We start from the raw sequence: 25,502 nt of genomic DNA, 5'->3' as shown, positions 1-25,502 counted from the left end.
GTCACCAACACCAGCCCCAGTGATGCACACTCTCTCACCTTCTTATTCATATTACAGAAAGCACAGTCCATATATTTTAGCTGTGAGTCACCAACCACAAGAATTTACTTACCTCTATTAGCAGGGGAAGTAGTACCTTTACCTTCACTGGCTACTGAAGTACACTCATCCTGAAGAACAGAGAAGTGATTTCCTACCTTCAATGGAACGACATCCTATCCCTCTCTGCGAGGCTTGTCAGGTCCCTATTTCAGTTCATCACTTTCTTGTGGATTGTCTGGTTTACAAGCAAATTTGCAGGAGTTACCTCCACTGACACCACTGCCCTGTCGCTCTTACCTTATCTTCCCTTCTTACAGATGGCTCTGCCTTTGACTTACAATCACATTTTTACTTTTTGTCAGCAGCTGCTTTACTATACAAACTTTGACAAATAGCCCCTAGTGTCTCTTCCAGCCCTTTTCTCCCCTCACCTCTGATCCCCTCTCCACCTAGCTGTTTATATATCCCCGGCACTATTTTCTGCCCTTCAGCGCAGCATGACCCTTGTCAGTTTAAGCTTTATTTGAGTATAATATTACTCCATTGTTCCATTTGACCAAGCTTATAGCAGTTTCATTAAAACTCCTTTTCTTCTACCCAATAAAGTGATGAGAAATTGGTAATTTGGCCAATTTCATACAAAATTCAAGAAAGGCCAATATTTCAAAATTGGGCCTATAATAAACAAAGCTCTCATACCTAGCACTAAAATAGCATTTTGTTTGTTCATTAGTCATGTCTCCAGGCCACTTTTATATTATGTTTGCTTTCCATATTGAATTTTTATTCACAAAAAAATATAAAATTTATTGTTATGCAAACTACTGCATTATTGTAAAAAATAATATAAATAATATCAGTGCATTTGTGAAAGCATATTAGTCCCACCAGTTGATGTGTATTGGATGTGTGACGTGATTTGTTTATTCCTGAACATCGTCAAAACTCGAACACTTCCAGTAATTTGAGCTCACTTTCAAGCTACTTTTTGTCTGTTAACAATTCAAAAATCGTCTCTATTTCTGTAATATGTCTCCCATTCTTTCAAATGACATGAAGAAAAATGAGAATACAACCATAAATCTTTTCTTTCAACAAACCGGCCGTATCCCACTGAGGCAGGGTGGCCCAAAAAGAAAAACGAAAGTTTCTCTTTTTAAATTTAGTAATTTATACAGGAGAAGGGGTTACTAGCCCTTTGCTCCCAGCATTTTAGTCGCCTCTTACAACACGCATGGCTTACAGAGGAAGAATTCTGTTCCACTTCCTCATGGAGATAAGAGGAAATAAACAAGACAAGAACTAGAAAGAAAATAGAAAACCCAGGGGGTGTGTATATATATGCTTGTACATGTATGTGTAGTGTGGCCTAAGTGTAAGAAGAAGTAGCAAGATGTACCTGAACTCTTGCATGTTTATGAGACAGAAAAAAGACACCAGCAATCCTACCATCATGTAAAACATTTACAGGTTTCAGTTTTACACTCACTTGGCAGGACAGTAGTACCTCCCTGGGCGGTTGATGTCTACCAACCTACTACCTAGGAGAATACAGCCATAAATACCATACAAAAATACACTGCAAATTTGCTGTTTTAAACCAAAACATGGTCCCAGTTTTTTTCTCATGCACCTAGTGCTGTAGGATTTTTTCTTTATGCTATGCATACTGACCAATCAGACCCATTCTCTCATATGTAGGCCTACCAGTTATCTCCTGCAAGACTGGAAGCCACTATAATTTTGGAGTAGTATTACAGGATCAACACTGGTTTCTAAGCCCTAATACTGTATCATGGGACTGACAGTGAATGGGTTAAAAGTGACAATTTTATTTAGTGAAACATGTGATAATAGAAAAAATTCTTTTCTTGTTCTGTATGTTGTGTTGGTAATTGTGAAATATTGTACTATTCTGACTCAGGTTTTTATTGCAGAAGTATTTTGTGGAAGACTACCAGGTTGTGTCTTGCCAGACACTATATCTTCAGTACTTCAAGAAGCACCAGTGTAAGTGTCTTGAACAACAACTGCAGGTTGTGTCTTGCCAGACACTATATCTTCAGTACTTCAAGAAGCACCAGTGTAAGTGTCTTGAACAACAACTGCAGGTTGTGTCTTGCCAGACACTGTATCTTCAGTACTTCAAGAAGCACCAGTGTAAGTGTCTTGAACAACAACTGCAGGTTGTGTCTTGCCAGACACTGTATCTTCAGTACTTCAAGAAGCACCAGTGTAAGTGTCTTGAACAACAACTGCAGGTTGTGTCTTGCCAGACACTGTATCTTCAGTACTTCAAGAAGCACCAGTTGTCTTGAACAACAACTGCAGGTTGTGTCTTGCCAGACACTGTATCTTCAGTACTTCAAGAAGCACCAGTGTGTCTTGAACAACAACTGCAGGTTGTGTCTTGCCAGACACTGTATCTTCAGTGCTTCAAGAAGCACCAGTTGTCTTGAACAACAACTGCAGGTTGTGTCTTGCCAGATACTGTATCTTCAGTACTTCAAGAAGCACCAGTGTAAGTGTCTTGAACAACAACTGCAGGTTGTGTCTTGCCAGACACTGTATCTTCAGTGCTTCAAGAAGCACCAGTGTAAGTGTCTTGAACAACAACTGCAGGTTGTGTCTTGCCAGACACTGTATCTTCAGTACTTCAAGAAGCACCAGTGTGTCTTGAACAACAACTGCAGGTTGTGTCTTGCCAGACACTATATCTTCAGTACTTCAAGAAGCACCAGTGTGTCTTGAACAACAACTGCAGGTTGTGTCTTGCCAGACACTATATCTTCAGTACTTCAAGAAGCACCAGTGTGTCTTGAACAACAACTGCAGGTTGTGTCTTGCCAGACACTATATCTTCAGTACTTCAAGAAGCACCAGTTGTCTTGAACAACAACTGCAGGTTGTGTCTTGCCAGATACTGTATCTTCAGTACTTCAAGAAGCACCAGTGTAAGTGTCTTGAACAACAACTGCAGGTTGTGTCTTGCCAGACACTGTATCTTCAGTGCTTCAAGAAGCACCAGTGTAAGTGTCTTGAACAACAACTGCAGGTTGTGTCTTGCCAGACACTGTATCTTCAGTTCTTCAAGAAGCACCAGTTGTCTTGAACAACAACTGCAGGTTGTGTCTTGCCAGACATTGTATGTTCAGTACTTCAAGAAGCACCAGTTGTCTTGAACAACAACTGCAGGTTGTGTCTTGCCAGACACTGTATCTTCAGTACTTCAAGAAGCACCAGTTGTCTTGAACAACAACTGCAGGTTGTGTCTTGCCAGACACTGTATCTTCAGTACTTCAAGAAGCACCAGTGTATCTTGAACAACAACTGCAGGTTGTGTCTTGCCAGACACTATATCTTCAGTACTTCAAGAAGCACCAGTGTAAGTGTCTTGAACAACAACTGCAGGTTGTGTCTTGCCAGACACTGTATCTTCAGTGCTTCAAGAAGCACCAGTTGTCTTGAACAACAACTGCAGGTTGTGTCTTGCCAGACACTGTATCTTCAGTACTTCAAGAAGCACCAGTTGTCTTGAACAACAACTGCAGGTTGTGTCTTGCCAGACACTGTATCTTCAGTACTTCAAGAAGCACCAGTTGTCTTGAACAACAACTGCAGGTTGTGTCTTGCCAGACACTGTATCTTCAGTACTTCAAGAAGCACCAGTTGTCTTGAACAACAACTGCAGGTTGTGTCTTGCCAGACACTGTATCTTCAGTACTTCAAGAAAGGCAACACTGTTATTCTTGTGAATTTGTAACTTGCCAAGCATTTCAAATTAAACAATTTTGTTTTTGATATTGGGAATTCTATCTAAATATTCATTGCAGTTAATACATCAATACAAGTTACTAAAACTGTAATTAATAATTTTCAGAAAAATCTATTTAATGAACACAAGAGAAAAATAATAATACAAATGTTGTTGAGTGTATCTGCAGTGTTCTAGTACATATATTAATCTTTTGACACAAAATAAAAATTATGATAGTCTTTTAAAACTCAATATAAACTTTATTGTTGCTCACAAGTAGAAAAAGTTTTCCTGAATATATCGTATCATGGGAATATGTTCATAAGAAAAACTGTGTTCAGTGTCCTAAATAATTTAAAAAATTCTTGAAACAGACAAGTGAGTACATAAGGAAAGTTAACTATACCACTGTTGTATGACTAAAATATTTTATATGAAATATCTTTATTTAAAATATATGGAGAAACATAAAGAACATAAACCCTATCAGTGTTCAGAGTGTCTGAAATGTTATAGTCTGAAAAGTAGTCTTGTGAGACATATGAGAGTACATACAGGAGATAAACCATATCAATGCTCACAGTGTCTGAAATGTTTTAGTCTGAAAAGTAGTCTTGTGACACATATGAGAGTACATACAGGAGATAAACCATATCAATGTTCAGAGTGTCTGAAATGTTTCACTGGAAAAAGTAATCTTGTGAGACATATGAGAGTACATACAGGAGATAAACCATATCAATGTTCAGAGTGTCTGAAATGTTTTACTGAAAAAAGCAGTCTTGTGACACATATGAGAGTACATACAGGAGATAAACCATATCAATGTTCAGAGTGTCTGAAATGTTTTACTGAAAAAAGCAGTCTTGTGACACATATGAGAGTACATACAGGAGATAAACCATATCAATGTTCAGAGTGCTTGAAATGTTTTAGTCGAAAAATCTTACTTGCAACACATATGAGAGTACATACTGGAGATAAACCATATCAATGTTCAGAGTGTCCGAAATGTTTTAGCCAAAAAATCCATCTTGTGTCACATATGAGAGTACATACAGGAGTTAAACCATATCAATGCTCAGAGTGTCTGAAATGTTTTAGTAGAAAATACAGTCTTGTGACACATATGAGAGTACATAATGGAGATAAACCATATCAGTGTTCAGAGTGTCTGAAATGTTTTAGTTTAAAAGGCAATCTTGTGACACATATGAGAGTACATACAGGAGATAAACCATATCAGTGTTCTGAGTGTCTGAAATGTTTCACTGAAAAAAAAAGTCTTGTGGCACATATGAGAGTACATACAGGAGATAACCCATATCAATGTTCAGAGTGTCTGAAATGTTTCACTGAAAAAAGCAATCTTGTGAGACATATGAGAGTACATACAGGAGATAAACCATATCAGTGTTCAGAGTGTCTGAAATGTTTTAGTGTAAAAGGCAATCTTGTGTCACATATGAGAGTACATACAGGAGATAAACCATATCAGTGTTCAGAGTGTCTGAAATGTTTTAGTGTAAAAGGCAATCTTGTGTCACATATGAGAGTACATACAGGAGATAAACCCCATCAGTGCTCTGAGTGTCTGAAATGCTTTAGTCAAAAAAGCAGTCTTGTGAAACATACACGAGAACATTCAGGAGATAAAACATGTTAGTGTTTAATGTTTCAGGAATATTTTGGTTATAAACTCATCAGAATATATAAAAGGGATATACAATAACAGTGTTGAGAGTGAAGTATGTTAATGAAATGTCAGTCATATAAATCATATAAGTTCATAGAGGAGATAAGTTGTATTAATATTCAGAATATCTTATATATTTTATAAAAAGATCAGTCTAGTGTACTCATGAGATAATATACAGTATAAATAATATCTGTATATGGAAAATACTTTAAGGTCAAGTCTGTAATCTGCTTACTTCAGTAACCAAGAATTCTGCAGTGAAATATTCAGTGAACAACAATAGTAAAATATTCAGTGACCAGCAGTAGTGAAATATTCAGTGAACAATAGTTGTGAAATATTCAGTGACCAGCAGTAGTGAAATATTAAACAACAGTAGTGAAATATTCAGTGACCAACAATAGTGAAATATTCAGTGACCAGCAGTAGTGAAATATTCAGTGAACAACAATAGTGAAATATTCAGTGACCAGCAGTAGTGAAATATTCAGTGAACAACAATAGTGAAATATTCAGTGAACAACAGTAGTGAAATATTCAGTGAACAACAATAGTGAAATATTCAGTGAACAACAGTAGTGAAATATTCAGTGAACAACAATAGTGAAATATTCAGTGAACAACAATAGTGAAATATTCAGTGAACAACAATAGTGAAATATTCAGTGAACAACAATAGTGAAATATTCAGTGAACAACAATAGTGAAATATTCAGTGAACAACAATAGTGAAATATTCAGTGAACAACAGTAGTGAAATCTTCAGTGAACAACAGCAGTGAAATATTCAGTGAACAACAGTAGTGAAATATACAGTGAACAACAGTAGTGAAATATTCAGTGACCAACAGTAGTGAAATATTTAGTGAAGAACAGTAGTGAAATATTCAGTGAACAACAGTAGTGAAATATTCAGTGACCAGCAGTAGTGAAATATTCAGTGAACAACAATAGTGAAATATTCAGTGACCAGCAGTAGTGAAATATTCAGTGACCAGCAGTAGTGAAATATTCAGTGACCAGCAGTAGTGAAATATTCAGTGACCAGCAGTAGTGAAATATTCAGTGAACAACAATAGTGAAATATTCAGTGAACAACAGTAGTGAAATATTCAGTGAACAACAATAGTGAAATATTCAGTGAACAACAGTAGTGAAATATTCAGTGAACAACAATAGTGAAATATTCAGTGAACAACAATAGTGAAATATTCAGTGAACAACAGTAGTGAAATATTAAACAACAGTAGTGAAATATTCAGTGAACAACAATAGTGAAATATTCAGTGAACAACAGTAGTGAAATATTCAGTGAACAACAGTAGTGAAATATTCAGTGAATGAGAGTAGTGAAATATTCATTGAACAACAGTGGTAAAATATTCATTGAACAACAGTAGTGAAATATTCAGTGAACAACAGTAGTGAAATATTAAACAACAGTAGTGAAATATTCAGTGAACAACAATAGTGAAATATTCATTGAACAACAGTAGTGAAATATTCATTGAACAACAGTGGTAAAATATTCATTGAACAACAGTAGTGAAATAAGTGCAGTAAGTGAACACTGGTGTCAGTACTATAAGTCCAAGACTAATCATTCTTTTAACAGTATTTATTAGAAATATTCCCACAACAATGGTAGAACTTAACATACTTTAATTTTATCTATGTAATTATTTTTCTGTTTTTCTTGTTCAAATGAGAGAAATTGAGTTCTTTGAAACCTCTGTTGTTTTACTTGTTAAGGTTATCAGTACCAGAGGTACTGTTGTTGAGAAGAATCCATTGCTGCTCCCATGTTTTCATTAAATATCTATACTCATGTATATTACAGGTAGTAGGTTAGTAGACAGCAACTGCCCAGGGAGGTACTGCCGTCCTGCCAAGTGAGTGTAAAACAGAAGCCTGTAATTGTTTTACATGATGGTAGGATTGCTGGTGTCTTTTTTCTGTCTCATAAATATGCAAGATTACAGGTACATCTTGCTACTTCTTCTTACACTTAGGTCACACTACACATGCGTATACAAGCTTATATATACACACCCCTCTGGGTTTTCTTCTCTTTTCTTACAAATTCTTGTTCTTGTTTATTTCCTCTTATCTCCATGGGGAAGTGGAACAGAATTCTTCCTCTGTAAGCAATGTGTGTCATAAGAGGTGACTAAAATACCAGGAGCAAGAGGCTAGTAACCCCTTCTCCTGTATATATTACTTTAGTTTTTTCTTTTGGGCAACCCCACCTCGGTGGGATACAGCTGGTATGTTGAAAGAAGAAAGAAGAATACATGTATATATTATTGTAACAACGAACGAGTGGTATTGATCAATAACAACACTGCACTAGCCAAGGACTCGAACCCATGCTGCTTTCGCCTGCCTCATGGTGGGCGAAAATGCATGATGCCCTAATCCACTGGACCATACGACCCTTAAAAGTAGAGCATCCAGTGGAACTGGATGTTGTACTCCCTACCCAAGGACACACAATGGTGTGGATGACTCTAGGCTGATTTCATTCTAGTCCCTGTATTACAACCCAGGAGTCCAAATGGCCTCTTATCCTGGGTGTAAAGGGAGCAAAATAAACACAGCAGAAAAGTTTTGACTTATATTATCCTTCACCAATTTAGAACAGCAATATGTACAGTGATAGGTATTAGTGCACTCCACGGTAAGCAAGGCAGAAATAGAAGCCAAAAGAGAGCAGACCGTGCTTCAACCAGCTCTAGAATGGGAATGACAAGGGCAGACAGGAGAGTGGTACCCACATAACCTCTGCAATTGCCAAAACCATCTTCTTATTGGCTGGAACCTGGTCACTAGTTGAACGACGGGGCCCCATCATCAACTCTCAGCAACCTGGTTCGCTGGTTGGGGGAGATAGCCTGTAAATGAGGGTGTGTACATGTGCCGAATAAAGGTTACGTACTCTTTGCATGCCACACCCTGTTTGGTGTACTAGTTCAAATGCAGTATTTTTATATTATTGTAACCACGAATGAGTGGTATTGATAAATAACAACAATGCACTAGCCATGGACTTGAACCCATGCTGCTTTGGCCTGCCTCATGGTGGGCAAAAATGCATGATGCCCTAATCCACTGGACCATACGATCCTTACAAGTAGGGCATCCAGCGGAACTGGATCTTGTACTCCCTACCCAAGGACATATGATGGTGTGGATGACTCGAGGCTAATTTCGTTCTAGACCCTGTTCGGTGTACTAGTTCAACGAGCAGTATTTTTTATGTTATTGTAACCATGAACAAGTGGTATTGATCAATAACAACACTGCACTAGCCAAGGACTCGAACCCATGCTGCTTTGGCCTGCCTCATGGTGCACGAAAATGCATGATGGCCTAATCCACAGGACCACATGATATTACCAGTAGGGCATCAAGCGGAACTGGATGTTGTAGTCCCTACCCAAGGACACACGATGGTGTGGATGACTCTAGGCTAATTTCAGTCTAGTCCCTGTTTGGTGTACTAGTTCAACGAGCAGTATGTTTATATTATTGTAACCATGAACGAGTGGTATTGATCAATAACAACACTGCACTAGCCAAGGACTCGAACCCATGCTGCTTTGGCCTGCCTCATGGTGGGCGAAAACGCATGATGCCCTAATCCACTGGACCATACGATCCTTACCAGAATCCAGCAGAACTGGATGTTGTAGTCCCTACCCAAGGACACACGATGGTGTGGATGACTCTAGGCTAATTTCAGTCTAGTCCCTGTTTGGTGTACTAGTTCAACGAGCAGTATGTTTATATTATTGTAACCACAAACAAGTTGTATTGATCAATAACAACACTGCACTAGCCAAGGACTCAAACCCATGCTGCTTTGGCCTGCCTCAGGGTGGGCGAATATGCATGATTTAATCCGCTGGACCATACGATCCTTACAAGTAGGGCACCAGCAGAACTGGATGTGTACTCCCTACCTAAGGACACACAATGGTGTGGATGAGAATAGGCTAACTTCATTCTAGTCCCTGTTTGGTGTACTAGCTCAACGAGCAGTATTTTTATATTATTGTAACCATGAACGAGTAGTATTGATCAATAACAACACTGCACTAGCCAAGAACTCGAACCCATGCTGCTTTGGCCACCATGAGCATGGTTACAATACTACTCGTTGAACTAGTACACTAAACAGGGAATAGAATGAAATTAGCCTAGAGTCATCTGCACCATCGTGTGTCCTTGGGTAAGTAGTACAACATCCAGTTCTGCTGGATGCCATACTTGTAAGGATCATAAGGTCCAGTGGATTAGGGGGTCATGCGTTTTTGCCAACCATGAGGCAGGCCAAAGCAGCATCGGTTCGAGTCCTTGGCTAGTGCAGTGTTGTTATTGATCAATACCACTCATTCGTGGTTACAATAATGTAAAAATACTGCATTTGAACTAGTACACCAAACAGAGACTAGAGTGAAATTAGCCTAGAGTCATCCACACCATCGTGTGTCCTTGGGTAGGGAGTACAAGATCCAGTTCCACTGGATGCCCTACTTGTAAGGATCGTATGGTCCAGTGGATTAGGGGTTCATGCATTTTTGCCAACCATGAGGCAGGCCAAAGCAGCATGGGTTCATGGCCTTGGCTAGTGCAGTGTTGTTATTGATCAATACCACTCATTTGAGGTTACAATAATATAAAAATACTGCTCATTGAACTAGTAAGCCCAACTTTGACTAGAATGAAATTAGCCTAGAGTCATCCACACCATCGTATGTCCTTGGGTAGGGAGTACAACATCCAGTTCTGCTGGATGCCCTACTTGTAAGAATCACATGGTCCAGTGGATTAGGGCATCATGCATTTTTGCCCACCATGAGGCAGGCCAAAGCAGCATGGGTTCGAGTCCTTGGCTAGTGCAGTGTTGTTATTGATACATGTATATATGTGATTAGCCAGACTTGAGGGGCTAATGCAACTGAGTGGGTTAACTTTTTATTTGTCAACCGATTACATTCAATTTTTGTGTACTAATAGAAGCTTATATAGAACATTGTTTCAAAAATTTTCAAAAAGATCAGCAGAAAAACAAATGAAACAAAATTTATGAAAAATTACATTTGGCAGTACACAAGGCCAAAGTGGTACTTGGAAAATGGTTTTGTCACTTTTGATTGATAAAACACTTCTTATTCCATCGTTCCTTGTTCATAGTTTTGTAATAAACCTTATAGCCATTCTTAAAAAAAAATAGTTTGTATGCTTCATGACATTTAGGATGATATAGCCATTGTTTACCCATACAAATCTGAAAATATTTGAGATACGTCAAAAATCGGAAAAAGATTGTGTAGAGCTCTCATTCTTCTATGTTTGTTGTGAAAATCAGGCCAATTTGTTTATAAATGTTGGCTCTACGGTCCCAAATAGGTAAATAACTTACTTCCGAGATATAGGCCGCTACGGGCGGCAGCCCAGGTACCTGGAGTTTACCTGGAGAGAGTCCTGGGGGTCAATGCCCCCATGGCCTGGTCTGTGACCAGGCCTCATGGTGGATCAGGGCCTGATCAACCAGGCTGTTACTGCTGGCTGCACACAATCCAGCCTGCAAGCCACAGCCCGGCTGGTCAGGTACTGACTTTAGGTGCTTGTCCAGTGCCTGCTTGAAGACAGCCAGAGGTCTATTGGTAATCACCACTTCCCCTTTTCCCCACCTCTGTGCACTTGTTCTCCGTGGGCACCTAGCTCCCTTGTGGGCACCTAGCTCCCTTGTGGGCACCTAGCTCCCTTGTGGGCACCTAGCTCCCTTGTGGGCACCTAGCTCCCTTGCAGTGCTCCCCTTTCTTTGTATTTGACTGGCTCCTCCTCCTTATTCCCCACTACTACTACTCCCACTACTACTACTTCTACTACTACTACTACTACTACTATTACTACTACTACTGCTACTACCACTACTACTACCACTACTACTACCACTACTACTACTACCACTACTACTACCACTACTACTACTACCACTACTACTACTACCACCACCACCACCACCACCACCACCACCACTACCTCTTCCTGCCTATACATAGCCGTCCTGCTCCACTGCTGGTTAGTGTGACTTTGTAAATGGTCCAAGTCAGACTGAAACATCGCCGTAAGCTCCTTTCTTCTGTGTGTTTACCTGGAGTTTACCTGGAGAGTTCCGGGGGTCAACGCCCCCGCGGCCCGGTCTGTGACCAGGCCTCCTGGTGGATCAGAGCCTGATCAACCAGGCTGTTGCTGCTGGCTGCACGCAAACCAACGTACGAGCCACAGCCCGGCTGATCCGGAACTGACTTTAGGTGCTTGTCCAGTGCCAGCTTGAAGACTGCCAGGGGTCTGTTGGTAATCCCCCTTATGTGTGCTGGGAGGCAGTTGAACAGTCTCAGGCCCCTGACACTTATTGTATGGTCTCTTAACATGCTAGTGACACCCCTGCTTTTCATTGGGGGGATGGTGCATCGTCTGCCAAGTCTTTTGCTTTCGTAGTGAGTGATTTTCGTGTGCAAGTTCGGTACTAGTCCCTCTAGGATTTTCCAGGTGTATATAATCATGTATCTCTCCCTCCTGCGTTCCAGGGAATACAGGTTTAGGAACCTCAAGCGCTCCCAATAATTGAGGTGTTTTATCTCCGTTATGCGCGCCGTGAAAGTTCTCTGTACATTTTCTAGGTCGGCAATTTCACCTGCCTTGAAAGGTGCTGTTAGTGTGCAGCAATATTCCAGCCTAGATAGAACAAGTGACCTGAAGAGTGTCATCATGGGCTTGGCCTCCCTAGTTTTGAAGGTTCTCATTATCCATCCTGTCATTTTTCTAGCAGATGCGATTGATACAATGTTGTGTGGGTTATTTTTGCATCGTTCCAGTCACGGTATTGTGCTTTTTTTGTTATTTAATCCTCCTTATGTATGCTGGGAGGCAATTGAACAGTCTTGGGCCCCTGACACTTATTGTGTTGTCTCTTAATGCGTTAGTGACACCCCTGCTTTTCAGTTGGGGGATGTTGCATCGTCTGCCAAGTCTTATGCTTTCGTATGCGGGGAAATATTTTTTTCCCCAAAAAATTTGCTTTCTTTACACTTTTTCAATAACCTACGAGTGTTTATTACAGTTAGTCATTGTCAACCTCCGTTTTGTCTCATTATAGTGACTAGAGACTGGGTATATGGCCTTAAGATTGGACTGGTACATGAAGATCTTTCCTCTCAGACATCATATTATGCTATATATTATTTGTTCAGTGTCTTACTTTTTTTATTTGTATGCTATTATGATATCACCTTATGTTATACAGTGGACCCTCGACTAACGCTATTAATCCATTCCTGAGAGCTCATCGTTAGTCAAGTTAATTTTCCCCATAAGAAATAATGGAAATCAAATTAATCCGTGCAAGACACCCCGAAGTATGAAAAAAAAATTTACCACATGAAATATTAATTTTAATACACATAAACTGAAGAAGACATGTACAATTATATAACACTTGCCTTTATTGAAGATCTGGTGATGATGGGATGGAAGGAGGGGAGAGTGTGGATTGTGTTAGTATTTAGAAGAGGAATCCCCTTCCATTAGGACTTGAGGTGTCATGTCCTGGGAGTGCCTTTTCCTCCTGAGTAATGTAGGACCTGTTTGGCATTTCCTTCCAGAACAGACCTGTTTCGTTACAATTGAACACTTGTTGGGATTGGAATTTTTCAGCTTCACCATGCCTTATCACACTGTGTATGCCACTACAATTCTTAAATCTATCAAACCAACCTTTGCTCGCCTTAAATTCACCAATATGAGCATTAGTTCCAGGCATTTTTTCCTGTTCACCTGGGTGTTAACATAACATAAGAAAGAAGGAACACTGCAACAGGCCTACTGACCCATGCAGAGCAGGTCCATGTCCCCCCTGGATTAGACCAATGACCCACCCCCCGGATTATCCCAATGACCCACCCAGTCTGGTCATCCCCACTCAAGAATGGAGCACTGTACCAGACCCAGCAGAACAAGCTAGTCAGGTCCAACTCACACCCACCCACACCCACTCATGTATTTATCTAACCTATTTTTAAAACTACACAACGTTTTAGCCTCAATAACTGTACTCAGGAGCTTGTTCCACTCATCCACAACTCAATTACCAAACCAGTGCTTTCCTATATCCTTCCTGAATCTGAATTTTTCCAACTTGAAACCATTGCTGTGAGTCCTGTCTTGGCTGGAAATTTTCAGCACGATATTTATATCCCTTTATTTATTCCTGTTTTCCATTTATACACCTCGATCATATCCCCCCCTAATTCTACGCCTTTCGAGAGAGTGCAGATTCAGGGCCCTCAGTCTATCCTCATAGGGAAGATTTCTGATACATGGAATCATCTTTGTCATCCTCCTTTGTACGTTTTCTGGAGCATTTATATCCATTCTGTAATATGGTGACCAGAACTGAGCAGCATAGTCTAAATGAGGCCTAACCAAGGATATATAGAGTTGAAGAACAACCTGAGGACTTCTATTATTTATACTTCTAGATATGAAGTCAAGAATTCTGTTAGCTTTATTGCGAACACTAATGCAATGTTGTCTTGGTTTTAGATTACTGCTAACCAGAACTCCTAAATCTTTTTTGCAATCGGTAGGATTAAGATCTACATTACGTATTTAGTTTATATGTGGCATGGTTATTTAACTGTCCAACATTTAGAACTTTGCATTTGTCAATATTAAACTGCATCTGCCACTTCTCCGACCATTGCGTCAGTCTATTCAAATCATCCTGGAGTGCTCTAATGTCCTCATTAGAATGAATTGGACGGCCTATTTCGGTGTCATCAGCAAATTTGCTTATGTCGCTATTTACTCCCTCATCTATGTCGTTTATGTAAATTGTGAACAACAATGGGCCCAACACTGACCCCTGAGGAACACCGCTTGTTATGTACCCCCATTCTGATTTCTCCCCATTTATGCAAACTCTCCGCTGCCTATTTGTCAGCCATGCCTCTACCCAAGAAAAAATTTCTCCTCCTATTCCTCAATAGCCTCTGGTGTGGAACTCTATCGAAAGCCTTACTGAAGTCCATATACACAATATCATATTCATTACCATGATCTACCTCCTCAAATGCCTTAGTGAAAAAAGTTAGTAAATTCGTAAGACAGGAATGCCCCTTTGTAAAACCGTGTTGAGAATCATTAATCAATCTGTGCCTGTCAAGATGGCTACGAATTGCTTCGGCAATTATTGATTCCATAAATTTTCCCACTATGAAGGTAAGGCTTATTGGTCTATAGTTCGAAGCCAAGGACCTGTCACCTGCCTTGTAAATAGGTATTACATTTGCCATTTTCCACTTATCAGGCACTATGGCAGTTTGTAGTGATATCTTAAAAAGATGATCCAAAGGTATGCTAAGTTCCTCTTTACATTCCTTTAACACCCTTGCAAACAGTTCATCAGGACATGGGGATTTTTTAGGTTTTAGTTTCTCTATTTGTCTGAGGACCATGTCACTAGTTACCGCAATCGTACATAGTTTATCATCCTGTTCTACATAATCTATTATTTCAGGAATATCGCTAGTATTTTCCTGAGTGAAAACTGAGAGGAAGTAGGTATTTAGAATTTCACACATATACTTATCACTGCCAGTGATCTGACCAGAGTTACTCTTAAGTGGGCCAATCTTGTCCCTAATCTTACTTCTGTATACCTGAAAGAACCCTTTTGGGTTAGTCTTTGAATCCCTTGCGTCCTTAGCCTCATAATCCCTTTTTGCTTTTCTTATTACTTTTTTTTTATTTCTCTTTAATTGAATATATTGATTTCTTAACTGCCCATCCCCTCTTTTGATACGCCTATATATGCCTCTCTTTTGGCCAATGAGATGTTTTAATCTATTGTTCATCCATTTGGGATCATTTTTGTTAGATCTAATTTCCCTACTCAGAACAAAAGTTGTCTGGGCAGCTAGAACTATGCTCTGAAAAACGTCTTATTGACAACCAAGATCACCTGCCTGACCCATAGTCGGGACATCCCAATTTAGCCCACCCAAGTAATTTTTAAGTCCCATGAAGTCAGCCAAGCGAGAATCTGGGACAGAGATTTGATTGCAGTTATCTGGGTAATTCCATGATATATTGAAACTAAGTGATTTGTGATCACTTTCCCCAAGCTCATCATTAACCTCAAGATTATTAATTAGTGAATCTTTGTTGGCAAGAACCAAGTCAAGCAGATTGTTTCCTCTATTTGGTTCTGTCACAACCTGTTCTAAAAAGCAATCCTGAACCATATCAAGAATGTCACTAGACTCAAGATTTCCTGTCATATTGTTCCAATCAATTTGTCTAAAGTTAAAATCTCCCATTATCACAACATTTTCATATCTAGATGCCTTATGAATTTCGTCCCATAACAGCTTACTGCACTCCCTATCAAGGTTTGGGAGCCTATAAATCACACCCAAAATTAATTTGTCACATCCCTCGAGAAACTGTAGCCAAACCGATTCTATGTTCGATGTTTCTAATCTTATATCATGTCTAAGACAACGATTTAAATTTTCTCTGACATACATCGCCACACCACCACCCTTCCTGTTGACCCTACCAGTGTGGAATAGTTTAAAACCCTGTATGTTGCATTCAGACGGCATTTCTCTATCTTTCAGGTTGAACCAGGTCTCTGTTATACTAATAATATCTATATTACCTACACTTGCAAGTAATTTTAGCTCATCTATCTTATTTCTTAGACTCCTTCTCTGACCTTTGGAGTTAATGCAAAATGAAGCTCTCAGGATTATTCTTGGCTGTCCCAGATCTACAAAAGTTCTTAACATGAGGAAGGAGCTTGGTATTTCTAGTATCAGTGATAGGATTGTTGAAATTAACACTGTACTCGGTATTAGAATGTTGAGAAACGAACCAGACACTGTCACAGTGAATCTTACAAAGTGTCTAGAGGTAAATACACACAGATCTAAATGGATTGTGAAAACGTGCAATTGCATTAAGTTTTATAACCTGCATGAACTGTATCACTGTAGGCAACAAGAGCATTTCACCCCTCCATGGAAGATGTGTTCATTTAATATCACATACCTACAAGTCCCTCCCAAGAAGCTCATTGCTAGTAATCCCTTCCTTAAATCTCTTGTTAGAGCAACTGCTCAAGAAGAAATTTCTCACCTAGCTGGTAGTAACAAGTTATCACAAGTTATATACACTGATGGATCTAAACAGGAGTCTTCTGGCAGGGCTGCATCTGCTCTTGTTGCCACCTCCCTAGTTAAGAACGATAATAAATTTGTTGAGTTAGGCATAAGAATTAACAACTGGGCATCTACACTGCAAACTGAATTGTTTGCAATCCTAATGGCGCTAAAGCTAACCTATGACACTGAGCTTGACTCTATCATCATTACTGATTCTATGTCATCATTGAAGGCTCTTGGCTCATATAATGACTCCAACAACATGCTCATTGGGGAAGCCAGGTATAGATACTCAAAAATTAGGGACAAAGGAATTAATGTACAATTGCTATGGATCCCATCACACATTGGATTACTCCTTCATGATAAAGTTGATATGTTAGCCAAGAAGAGTATCCAGAAGGAGAATGTAGAATATAACTTTGGTATAACTGTGTCTAGCATTAGGAGTAATATTAGGAGAGAAGTAAATAATGAAAATGATTGTTATAGGAATGCAGTTAGAAGCCTGAGTAGATCTATAACCCACTATGATAACATGAACGTAGATAAGTATGTTTATGGAGCAACTTGCAATGTGAACAGACTGACTGATGTTGTAGTGGCCAGGCTTAGGCTTGGTTACAAGTACTTCTGGCAGTTTGGGAGACACACAGATGATGATCAAACTAAATGTAAATTATGTGATCAGGCATATGGCCACTGTCTTGAACACTATGTGCTTAATTGTCCACTTATTGTGGAATACAGAGACAGACAGTATAATAACCTATGTGACATGTCAAGATATCTTATTAATGAAAATAAGATACCAGATATACTAAGCAAATTTCCTAAATTTGCTTGTAACAGATAAGTGAACTATAGATATGTAGATATAAATCCATATGTATTCCTGTTAACCCTTTGGGGCCTAGTTCCTAGGCCTTTTGTGTATCCATATGCTCTCGCACTACCGTCCACAGGATGGATATGGGGTGCACAATAAACTAGCCACTTCGGTGGCAAAATCTATCTAAATCTTAGACTTCTACTATTTGTGTAGTAAACCTTTAGTGAGCTAGTCACTCGTTGCCCTCTATTATCTCTTTTTGTTTGTTGATCAATTGATTTGCTATTACTAGCAACTTTATTTTGTCCCTGAGGTATCCTGGTAATTGCTGTTTTTAACCCTAATGCTGCAGCCTGATTGTTTCCCAGAAACACCCATACCTCTATAATCTATCAGTTTAAATTCCTAGACAAGTCATCATTTACCCTCTCAATTGAATTGGCTAATGCAACCACTCCATCCCCAGAGAGATGAACCCCATCCCTTGCATACATATCACGTTTACCAAAGGAAAGGTCCCAGTTATCAGTGAATGGGATTGCAAGTTCCTTGCAGTACCTGTCTAGCCAGCAATTTATACCAATTGCCCTAGACATCCATTCATTGCCCACTCCCTTTCTAAGCAAGATGCTACATATGACTGGAATCCCTCCCTTAGACCTAACTACTTCTATGGCTGACTGTACTTATCCAGCAGCTCCTCTCTCCTGCCCTTTCCAATGTCATTACCCCCAGCACTAAGACAGATAATGGGCTTGTTCCCATTACTTGCCATAATATTATCCAACCTGCTGACTATGTCGCCAACACAAGCTCCAGGAAGACACTCTCTGTCTGACCTTTCTGTCTCTGTTACAAAATGCACGGTCCATATATATCTTACATGAGAATCGCCTACTATTAAAATATTCTTACCTTGATTACCTCTTCAAGGGGGGCTCCTTGGCGTGGTGAAGAGGCTCTTAGTCTGAGGAATTAGACCTGTCGGTCTCCTTCCTCAGACCGAACCTAATTACCCCCCAATCCCCCGTTCCCTATCCCATCCTCCCCATCCTCCCCTTTTTCTTTTCCTCCTCCTCCTCTCCACCCCTCCCTTTTGCCCTTCCTTTTTGGCCTTTTTTTTTTTTTTTTTTTTCCACAGGCACGCTAGTTCCTAGGTAGGGGAAAGGGTACTGGGGTCCATCCCATTCTGTTGAGGTTCTTGGTGGTGGCGTAGTTTGCTGTGGAATCTGGATTGCCTGGGGATGTCCCGATCCCTCTCCGGTATCCCGGAGGGTGGCTCTGGGTGTCTCTCGGGTGACAGGTGTCTCTGGAAGCCACCTTTCAGATTCCGGGAGTGGTGGCCAAAGGAGGTATGCTTTGTGGCGGATTTCCGGCTGCCCTCTCTTTTGTCCACCGAGGTAGCTCGGCAGATGTGAGGTTGCTATCCCGGATTGCCGGTTTACTGGCATGATGGGTAGGGTATGGCACGGGTTCCATGCTGCATCTGCGCTACTTGCGGTGCTGAGGTCCTCTTGGGCATGGAGGGAGATTTCTGGCCCTTTCATTCCTCCTAGAAACTATCCCTCCCCGGTCCCCCCTTTTTTTATTCTTTTTTTTATTTTTATTTTATTTTTATTTTTTTCTTAAAAACAAAAAGAAAGAAGTAACCTAACCATGGCAGCCCTATTCCATGAACCTGCTACCCTCGGGCCCCTTCTTGATACCGCACCCCGTTCTGACTCTGCCTCGTCTTTGGACCACTCTTCGGACACTCCTCATGCCTCTGTACCTCTTGCCAGTGCTGTTTCCTCACCTGCTTTAGGTACTGATGCCTCGACTGACTCCTTTGATTTATCTGACCTTCGTTCTCCTCTGACTATGCTTCTGGCCTCTCCCTCTACGGTACAGCAATTTTCGAATTGCCGGTCCGTTCCACGTCGGACCAACTCTGGTCCTACGCCTAAACACCAACGACAATTACCTGCTGATGATACTTCTCTACCTTCTCGTTCTTCTCAGAAAATATCGACACGTCCTTCACTACCTTTCCACGCTCAGTTTCAGACTGCACAATGGACTAAATTCTTCACTTTACGACCGACTTCCTCTACTGCCTATCTTTCTGACCACAGTAATGGCAAGACACTCCTATGCCATGTTGGTAAAGATATTTCTTTTCATGCTCTTAAGAGTGGTACACACATCATCACCGTACAGAATGCTACTCAGCCTCATGAGCTTTCTCGTCTTTCCCATATCGATACTGTTCCTGTCACTATTGAAAAACATTCCTTCAATTCTTGTAGTGGTACCATCATTCTGCCCCATACCATAGTTCAACAAAATTTCCAGACATGTGGCACTGACATTCTTGAACAGCTGGAACTCCAAGATCTCCCAATCCTCAAGGTAGACACTTATGTTCTTCCTGCCCGCGGGTGGAGACGATACCCTAGCAATGTGGCTCATTTAACTTTTGACAGCCATGAACTCCCATCCTCAGTTTATGTAGCAGAACATCGGTTACAAGTTCGAAAGGTGATCCCTACACCGCAACAGTGTAGAAATTGCTGGCAGTTTGGCCATCCAGCGAAATATTACAGATCTATCGCTGAATGCCCAGTCTGTGGTGCCGATGACCATTCTAATATGTCTTGCAATCGACCTCCCTCTTGCCTTAATTGTCATGAGGCTCACCCTTCGTACTCTCGCTGTTGTCAAGTCTACTTAAATGAGCGGGAAATTCGTTACCTCAAAGAGGCAGAAGGTCTCTCTTATGCCATGGCAGTTTCTCATCTTCGCCTCCAAGGGAGACTACATCGTGTTTCTTATTCCCATGTCTCAAAACGTCCCCCCACTTTTGGGATCCCATCTTCTGCAACCACTTCTGTGGTTACCTCTCCCATAGTCACTCCTGTATCTAATTCTTTTGCTGTCCTAGGCTCAGACGTCCCTACTTCAATGCCTCAGTCTGATCTCGCTTCTTCGTGTTCTCCCTCACAAGCCTCAGTAGCGACGAGATCTCGTATGACACCTCCCAATCGTCCCTCTCCTTCTCAAAAGTCAAAAAAAGGTCCGTTAACACCTCCTACCCATCTTCCACCTCATTTTACCTTCCCTGTCTCTGTACCTGGTTCTTCCCCTCTCACCGGCTTTGTTACAACTGTAGAGGTTCACCCTCCTCCTCGTACTGTACCTTCCTCCCCTGTTCCCTCCCAAATTTCTTCCTCTTCTGCCTCCTCCCAGGTTTCTGCCTCTTCTGTCCCCTTCCATGCTTCTCCAGTTCCCTCTACCCTTTCGCCCCCCCCTACCTTGGTACAGTCCATTACAGTTCCAATCTTTACTCATCCTCCCCCTACCATTTCCAATATTGTCTTCGATACGACGTCTCTGAATTCTGAAACACTTGAAGCAATCTGTGAATATATTGCAGAGACCAAACCATCAATGGACACTGATCCACCTTCCATTCCTTCTCTCTCCTCTGCTCCATCTGCACAACTCCTTTCTTCACAGTGCACCGTTCCTTCGCTGCTTGAACGTTTTCCACTGCCTCCGCATGTGGACTTTTCTAACCCCTCTAGTCCATAGGAACCCTTACCTGCGGATTTCAGGTATCTTTATCATTGCCAATCATGGCCTATTTACAGTGGAATATACACAGCCTCAAGGGTAATCGGGGTGAGCTTCAGATGTTACTTTCCCAGTTTTCCCCTGTTGGTGTTTGCTTACAGGAACCAAAATTACACTCTGCTGTTATCTCTCCATCTCAGGCTATAATTTATTTTATTCTTCAGATCCTTTTCCTGATAGGACCTTTAATGAAAGTGCCCTTCTTCTACGCACTGATATTCCGTACCATCAGCTATTTGTTCGTACTTCGCTGCATTACACAGCAGCCCGTATCCACTTGCATAGGTGGTATACGCTCTGTTCTTTATATCTCTCTCCTTCTCAGGCATTTTCTATTCTGGATATTGCCTTTCTTGTTTCGTCATTACCGCCACCGATTCTGTTATTTGGCGATTTTAATGCCCACCATTTCCTCTGGGGGGTCTCACTGTGATTCCCGTGGCATTCAGTTAGAGGCTTTTCTTGCCACCCACCCTCTCCATGTTTTAAATACAGGTACTCACACCCATTTCGATCCTCAGACTCACACTCTCTCTTGCATTGATCTCTCAGTCTGCTCTTCCTCTGCCGCATTAGACTTCACTTGGTCTGTTCTCTCGGACTTACATGACAGCGATCATTTCCCAATCATTCTTACTTCCCCTTCATATTCACCACCTCTTCGCATCCCACGCTGACAATTTGATCAGGAAAATTGGAACCTTTACTCACACTTAACTGTTTTTAGAGAGGTTCCTTCTTCATCCTCCATCGATGAGCTTTTACACCTCTTCTCGTCCTCCGTTTTAACTGTGGCTTCTAATTGTATACCCCAAACTTTGGGCAGGCATTCTCAGAAATGCGTGCCTTGGTGGTCTCCTGCTTGTGCTCGTGCAGTACGTTTGAAACGCGCTGCATGGGGCATGTACCGGTACAATAGAACCACAGAGAGACTTCTTGATTTTAAGCAGAAGCGTGCGATCGCTTGCCGTGTCATCCGTGACACTAAACGCACTTGCTGGTGAGATTATGTCTCCACCATCACCTCTGCTTCCTCTATGAGTGCAGTCTGAAAAAAAGTACGAAAACTGAGTGGTAAATATTCTCCTGACCCGGCTCCTGTTCTGCAGGTTGCCGGTGTTGATATAGCAAACCCACTAGATGTTGCCAATGAAATTGACAATCATCTGGTCCATATTTCTCAGGGGCTCCATCTATGCCCCTCGTTTCTTTCCTCAAAGTCTGCCAGAGAGTTAGCACCCTTGGACTTTTCTTCTCTCAGAGAAAAGCAGTATAATGTGCCTTTTACACTTCAAGAACTGGAGGCAACACTCTCAGCTTGCCGATCATCGGCAGTTGGGCCCGACAACATTCATATTCTCATGCTACAACATTTACATCAGTCAGCCCTTGCAGTCCTATTACACCTTTACAATCTTATTTGGTCACAAGGAGTTCTTCCACAGCTGTGGAAATCTGCCATTGTTCTCCCTTTCTGCAAACCAGGCACTATGGGACATGAAGCCTCCCACTATCGTCCCATTGCTCTTACCAGTGCAGTTTGCAAAGTGATGGAACGCCTGGTAAATAGACGTTTAGTGTGGTATTTAGAGACACACAACAGTCTCTCCACTCATCAATATGGCTTTTGTAAGGTACGTTCTACCATAGACCCCTTACTATGCTTGGATACATATGTTCGTAATGCCTTTGCGAATAACCACTCAGTTATTGCCATATTTTTTAACCTTGAGAAGGCATATGACACAACTTGGAGGTATAACATTTTAGCCCAAGCCCACTCCTTAGGCCTTCGAGGCAATCTACCATCCTTCCTTAACAACTTTTTAACTGACAGGCATTTTCGTGTTTGGGTTAATAATGTGCTCTCCCCAGACTTTATCCAAGCTGAAGGTGTCCCCCATGGATGTGTTCTGAGCACAGCACTTTTTCTCCTTGCTATTAATGATTTGGCCTCTAGTCTTCCATCAAATATTTGGTCATCACTCTATGTTGATGACTTCGCTATTGCCTGTGCAGGCGCTGACTGTCATCTCATTACAGTTTCTCTCCAGCATGCGGTCGACCATGTTTCCAATTGGGCCACCACACTTGGGTTTAAATTTTCCAGCACTGAAACCCATCATATTACTTTCACTAGACGCTCTGTCATCTCCGATCATCCTTTGTACCTCTATGGCTCCCGTATCTCTGAACATGATACAGTAAAGTTTCTGGGCCTCCTCTTTGACCGTAGGTTATCCTGGAAACCTCAGATTACCTTTCTGAAGGCAACTTGTCACAGCCGGCTGAACCTTCTTAAAACCCTTGCTCATCTTTCATGTGGAGCTGATCATTGAACCCTCCTTCGCCTACATTCCACCCTCATTTTATCGAAACTTGATTATGGTGACCAGATCTATTCAGTGGCCTCTCCTGCTACTCTCTCTAGCCTTAACCACACTCATCACCAAGGATTACATTTATGCCTTGGTGCTTTTCGCTCTTCCCCTGTTGAGAGCGTCTATGCAGAAGCGAACGTTCCATCCTTATCCGATCCCCATGATGCCCATTGCCTTCGCTACTATGTACGCTCTCATGATCTCTGCAATCCTTCCTTTTTTTTTTTTTATTTTTTTTTACACAAGTTTTGACAAGGTTAAGGATCCCTAGCATTATTGACAAGCTATTTACAGGTTAAGGATTCCTAACTTTATTGGCAAGCTAAGTGCTGTTACCTACATCAGCTCATTTGAAAGCATTTTTATTGTTATGAGACATACAAGTAGGGAACAGAATGAAGTTGGAGCCATCTGTGGGCCAGCATTTGCATTTGATCAACTGACTTTATCTCGTTGACATCATTATGCTCTACGAATGTGTTCCATACTTGAGTCATCCTGGGTAGGATCTCAGATGGAGTGAAGTTCTGGGGAAGGGTACAGCCAGAGTGAAGTTGCTGCTTTCTGCCCGTCTTGTGGCATAAAAGCTAGTTTCACGCCGTCCTCAAAGTGGATCCAAGTGTGGCACTTTGACAATATTGTACATAACAGTAAGGCCACCCACGTCCCTCCTATGTTGAAGGCTCTGCTGAAATGACAGATCTATCCAGGATGGTTCCAGGCGAGAGATGAGATGTCTTACTCTGTTCTCTACTCTGTAAAGCAGTCGCAGATGAGAGGGGGGGCAGGCAAACCAAGAAAGTGAAGCATACTCAAGGTGTGAGCGTACTTGTGCCTCATACAGAATCTTGCAACCCCTACTGTCAAGCAGATACGATACGGCAAAGTGCTGTAAGCTTCCTGGCTGCCTTGTTTGCAAGATTTATGACATGGTTCTTCATAGTTAGTTTGGAGTCAAATTTCACCCCAAGGATATCAACTTCTTTTCCAGGTGCCAACACCCTCCCATTCATCCTTACTACTGCACCAGCATTACCATCATGGTGCCTAGAGAATGGTCACTGATATTAGTAGACATTTGTTTGCCGCCCCTGTTTACTCCATCCCTTCTCTCTTCGCCTTCATTCGCTCTTGTCTTCTCTTCAATTACCACCTTTCTATGTTCATGTAGCATCTCACTTTTCTCTACCCCCCTGGGAAGTTCCAACTGTTCGAGTCTGTTCTTTCTCTCTCCCTTGCTCGAAAGCCCAACTGTCTACGGTCGCTTCCCGCTCTCTTTTTCTTGACCACTTCCACTCTCATTCTCATGCCATTGCTGTGTACGCAGATGGCTCTAAGTCTTCTGACGGCGTAGGATTCACAGCAGTGTTTCCGGACAGCGTCGTACGAGGGCATTTACTATCTTCGGCTAGTATTTTTACTGCTGAATTGTATGCCTTCCTTGCAGCACTTATCCGTATTGCATCTATGCCTGTGTCGTCATTTGTGGTTGTCTCAGACTCCCTTAGTGCTTTACAGGCTATTCAGAAATTTGATACACCTCACCACTTAGTCCTCCATATCCAACTTTGGCTACGCTGCATCTTTACCAAGCATAAAGATATTGTTTTTTGTTGGGTCCCTGGTCATGTTGACGTACAGGGCAATGAACAGGCAGACACTGCTGCGCGGTCAGCAGTACATGACCTACCAGTTTCATAAAGAGGTATTCCATTTACGGACTATTTTGCTGCAATATCTTCCCACCTTCACACCCGTTGGCAACAACATAGGTCTACTATGGTTGACAACAAACTTCAATCTATTAAACCGAGTATAGGTTACTGGCCGTCTTCTTATCACCAGTGCTGAGGTTGGGAGACTACTCTCTCTCGTCTTCGCATTGGCCATACTTGTCTTACTCATGGATATCTCATGGAGAGGCGCCCTGCTCCTC

The 25,502-nt window shown here is 41.4% G+C and overlaps 1 protein-coding gene across 1 annotated transcript; it reads left to right on the top strand.

The window, feature by feature from the left end:
- Positions 1–1,655: 1,655 nt before the first annotated feature.
- Positions 1,656–6,171, top strand: LOC138852125 (zinc finger protein 84-like). Its single transcript, XM_070081799.1, has one exon. The coding sequence runs from the start codon at positions 4,215–4,217 to the stop codon at positions 5,463–5,465; it is 1,251 nt and encodes a 416-aa protein (XP_069937900.1). The 5' UTR covers positions 1,656–4,214; the 3' UTR covers positions 5,466–6,171.
- The last annotated feature ends 19,331 nt before the right edge of the window (positions 6,172–25,502 follow it).

Source organism: Cherax quadricarinatus, unplaced genomic scaffold (assembly GCF_038502225.1).
Source record: "Cherax quadricarinatus isolate ZL_2023a unplaced genomic scaffold, ASM3850222v1 Contig4252, whole genome shotgun sequence".
In the NCBI taxonomy this organism is placed as follows: Eukaryota; Metazoa; Arthropoda; class Malacostraca; order Decapoda; family Parastacidae; genus Cherax; species Cherax quadricarinatus.
This window is presented reverse-complemented; position numbering and strand designations above follow the sequence as displayed.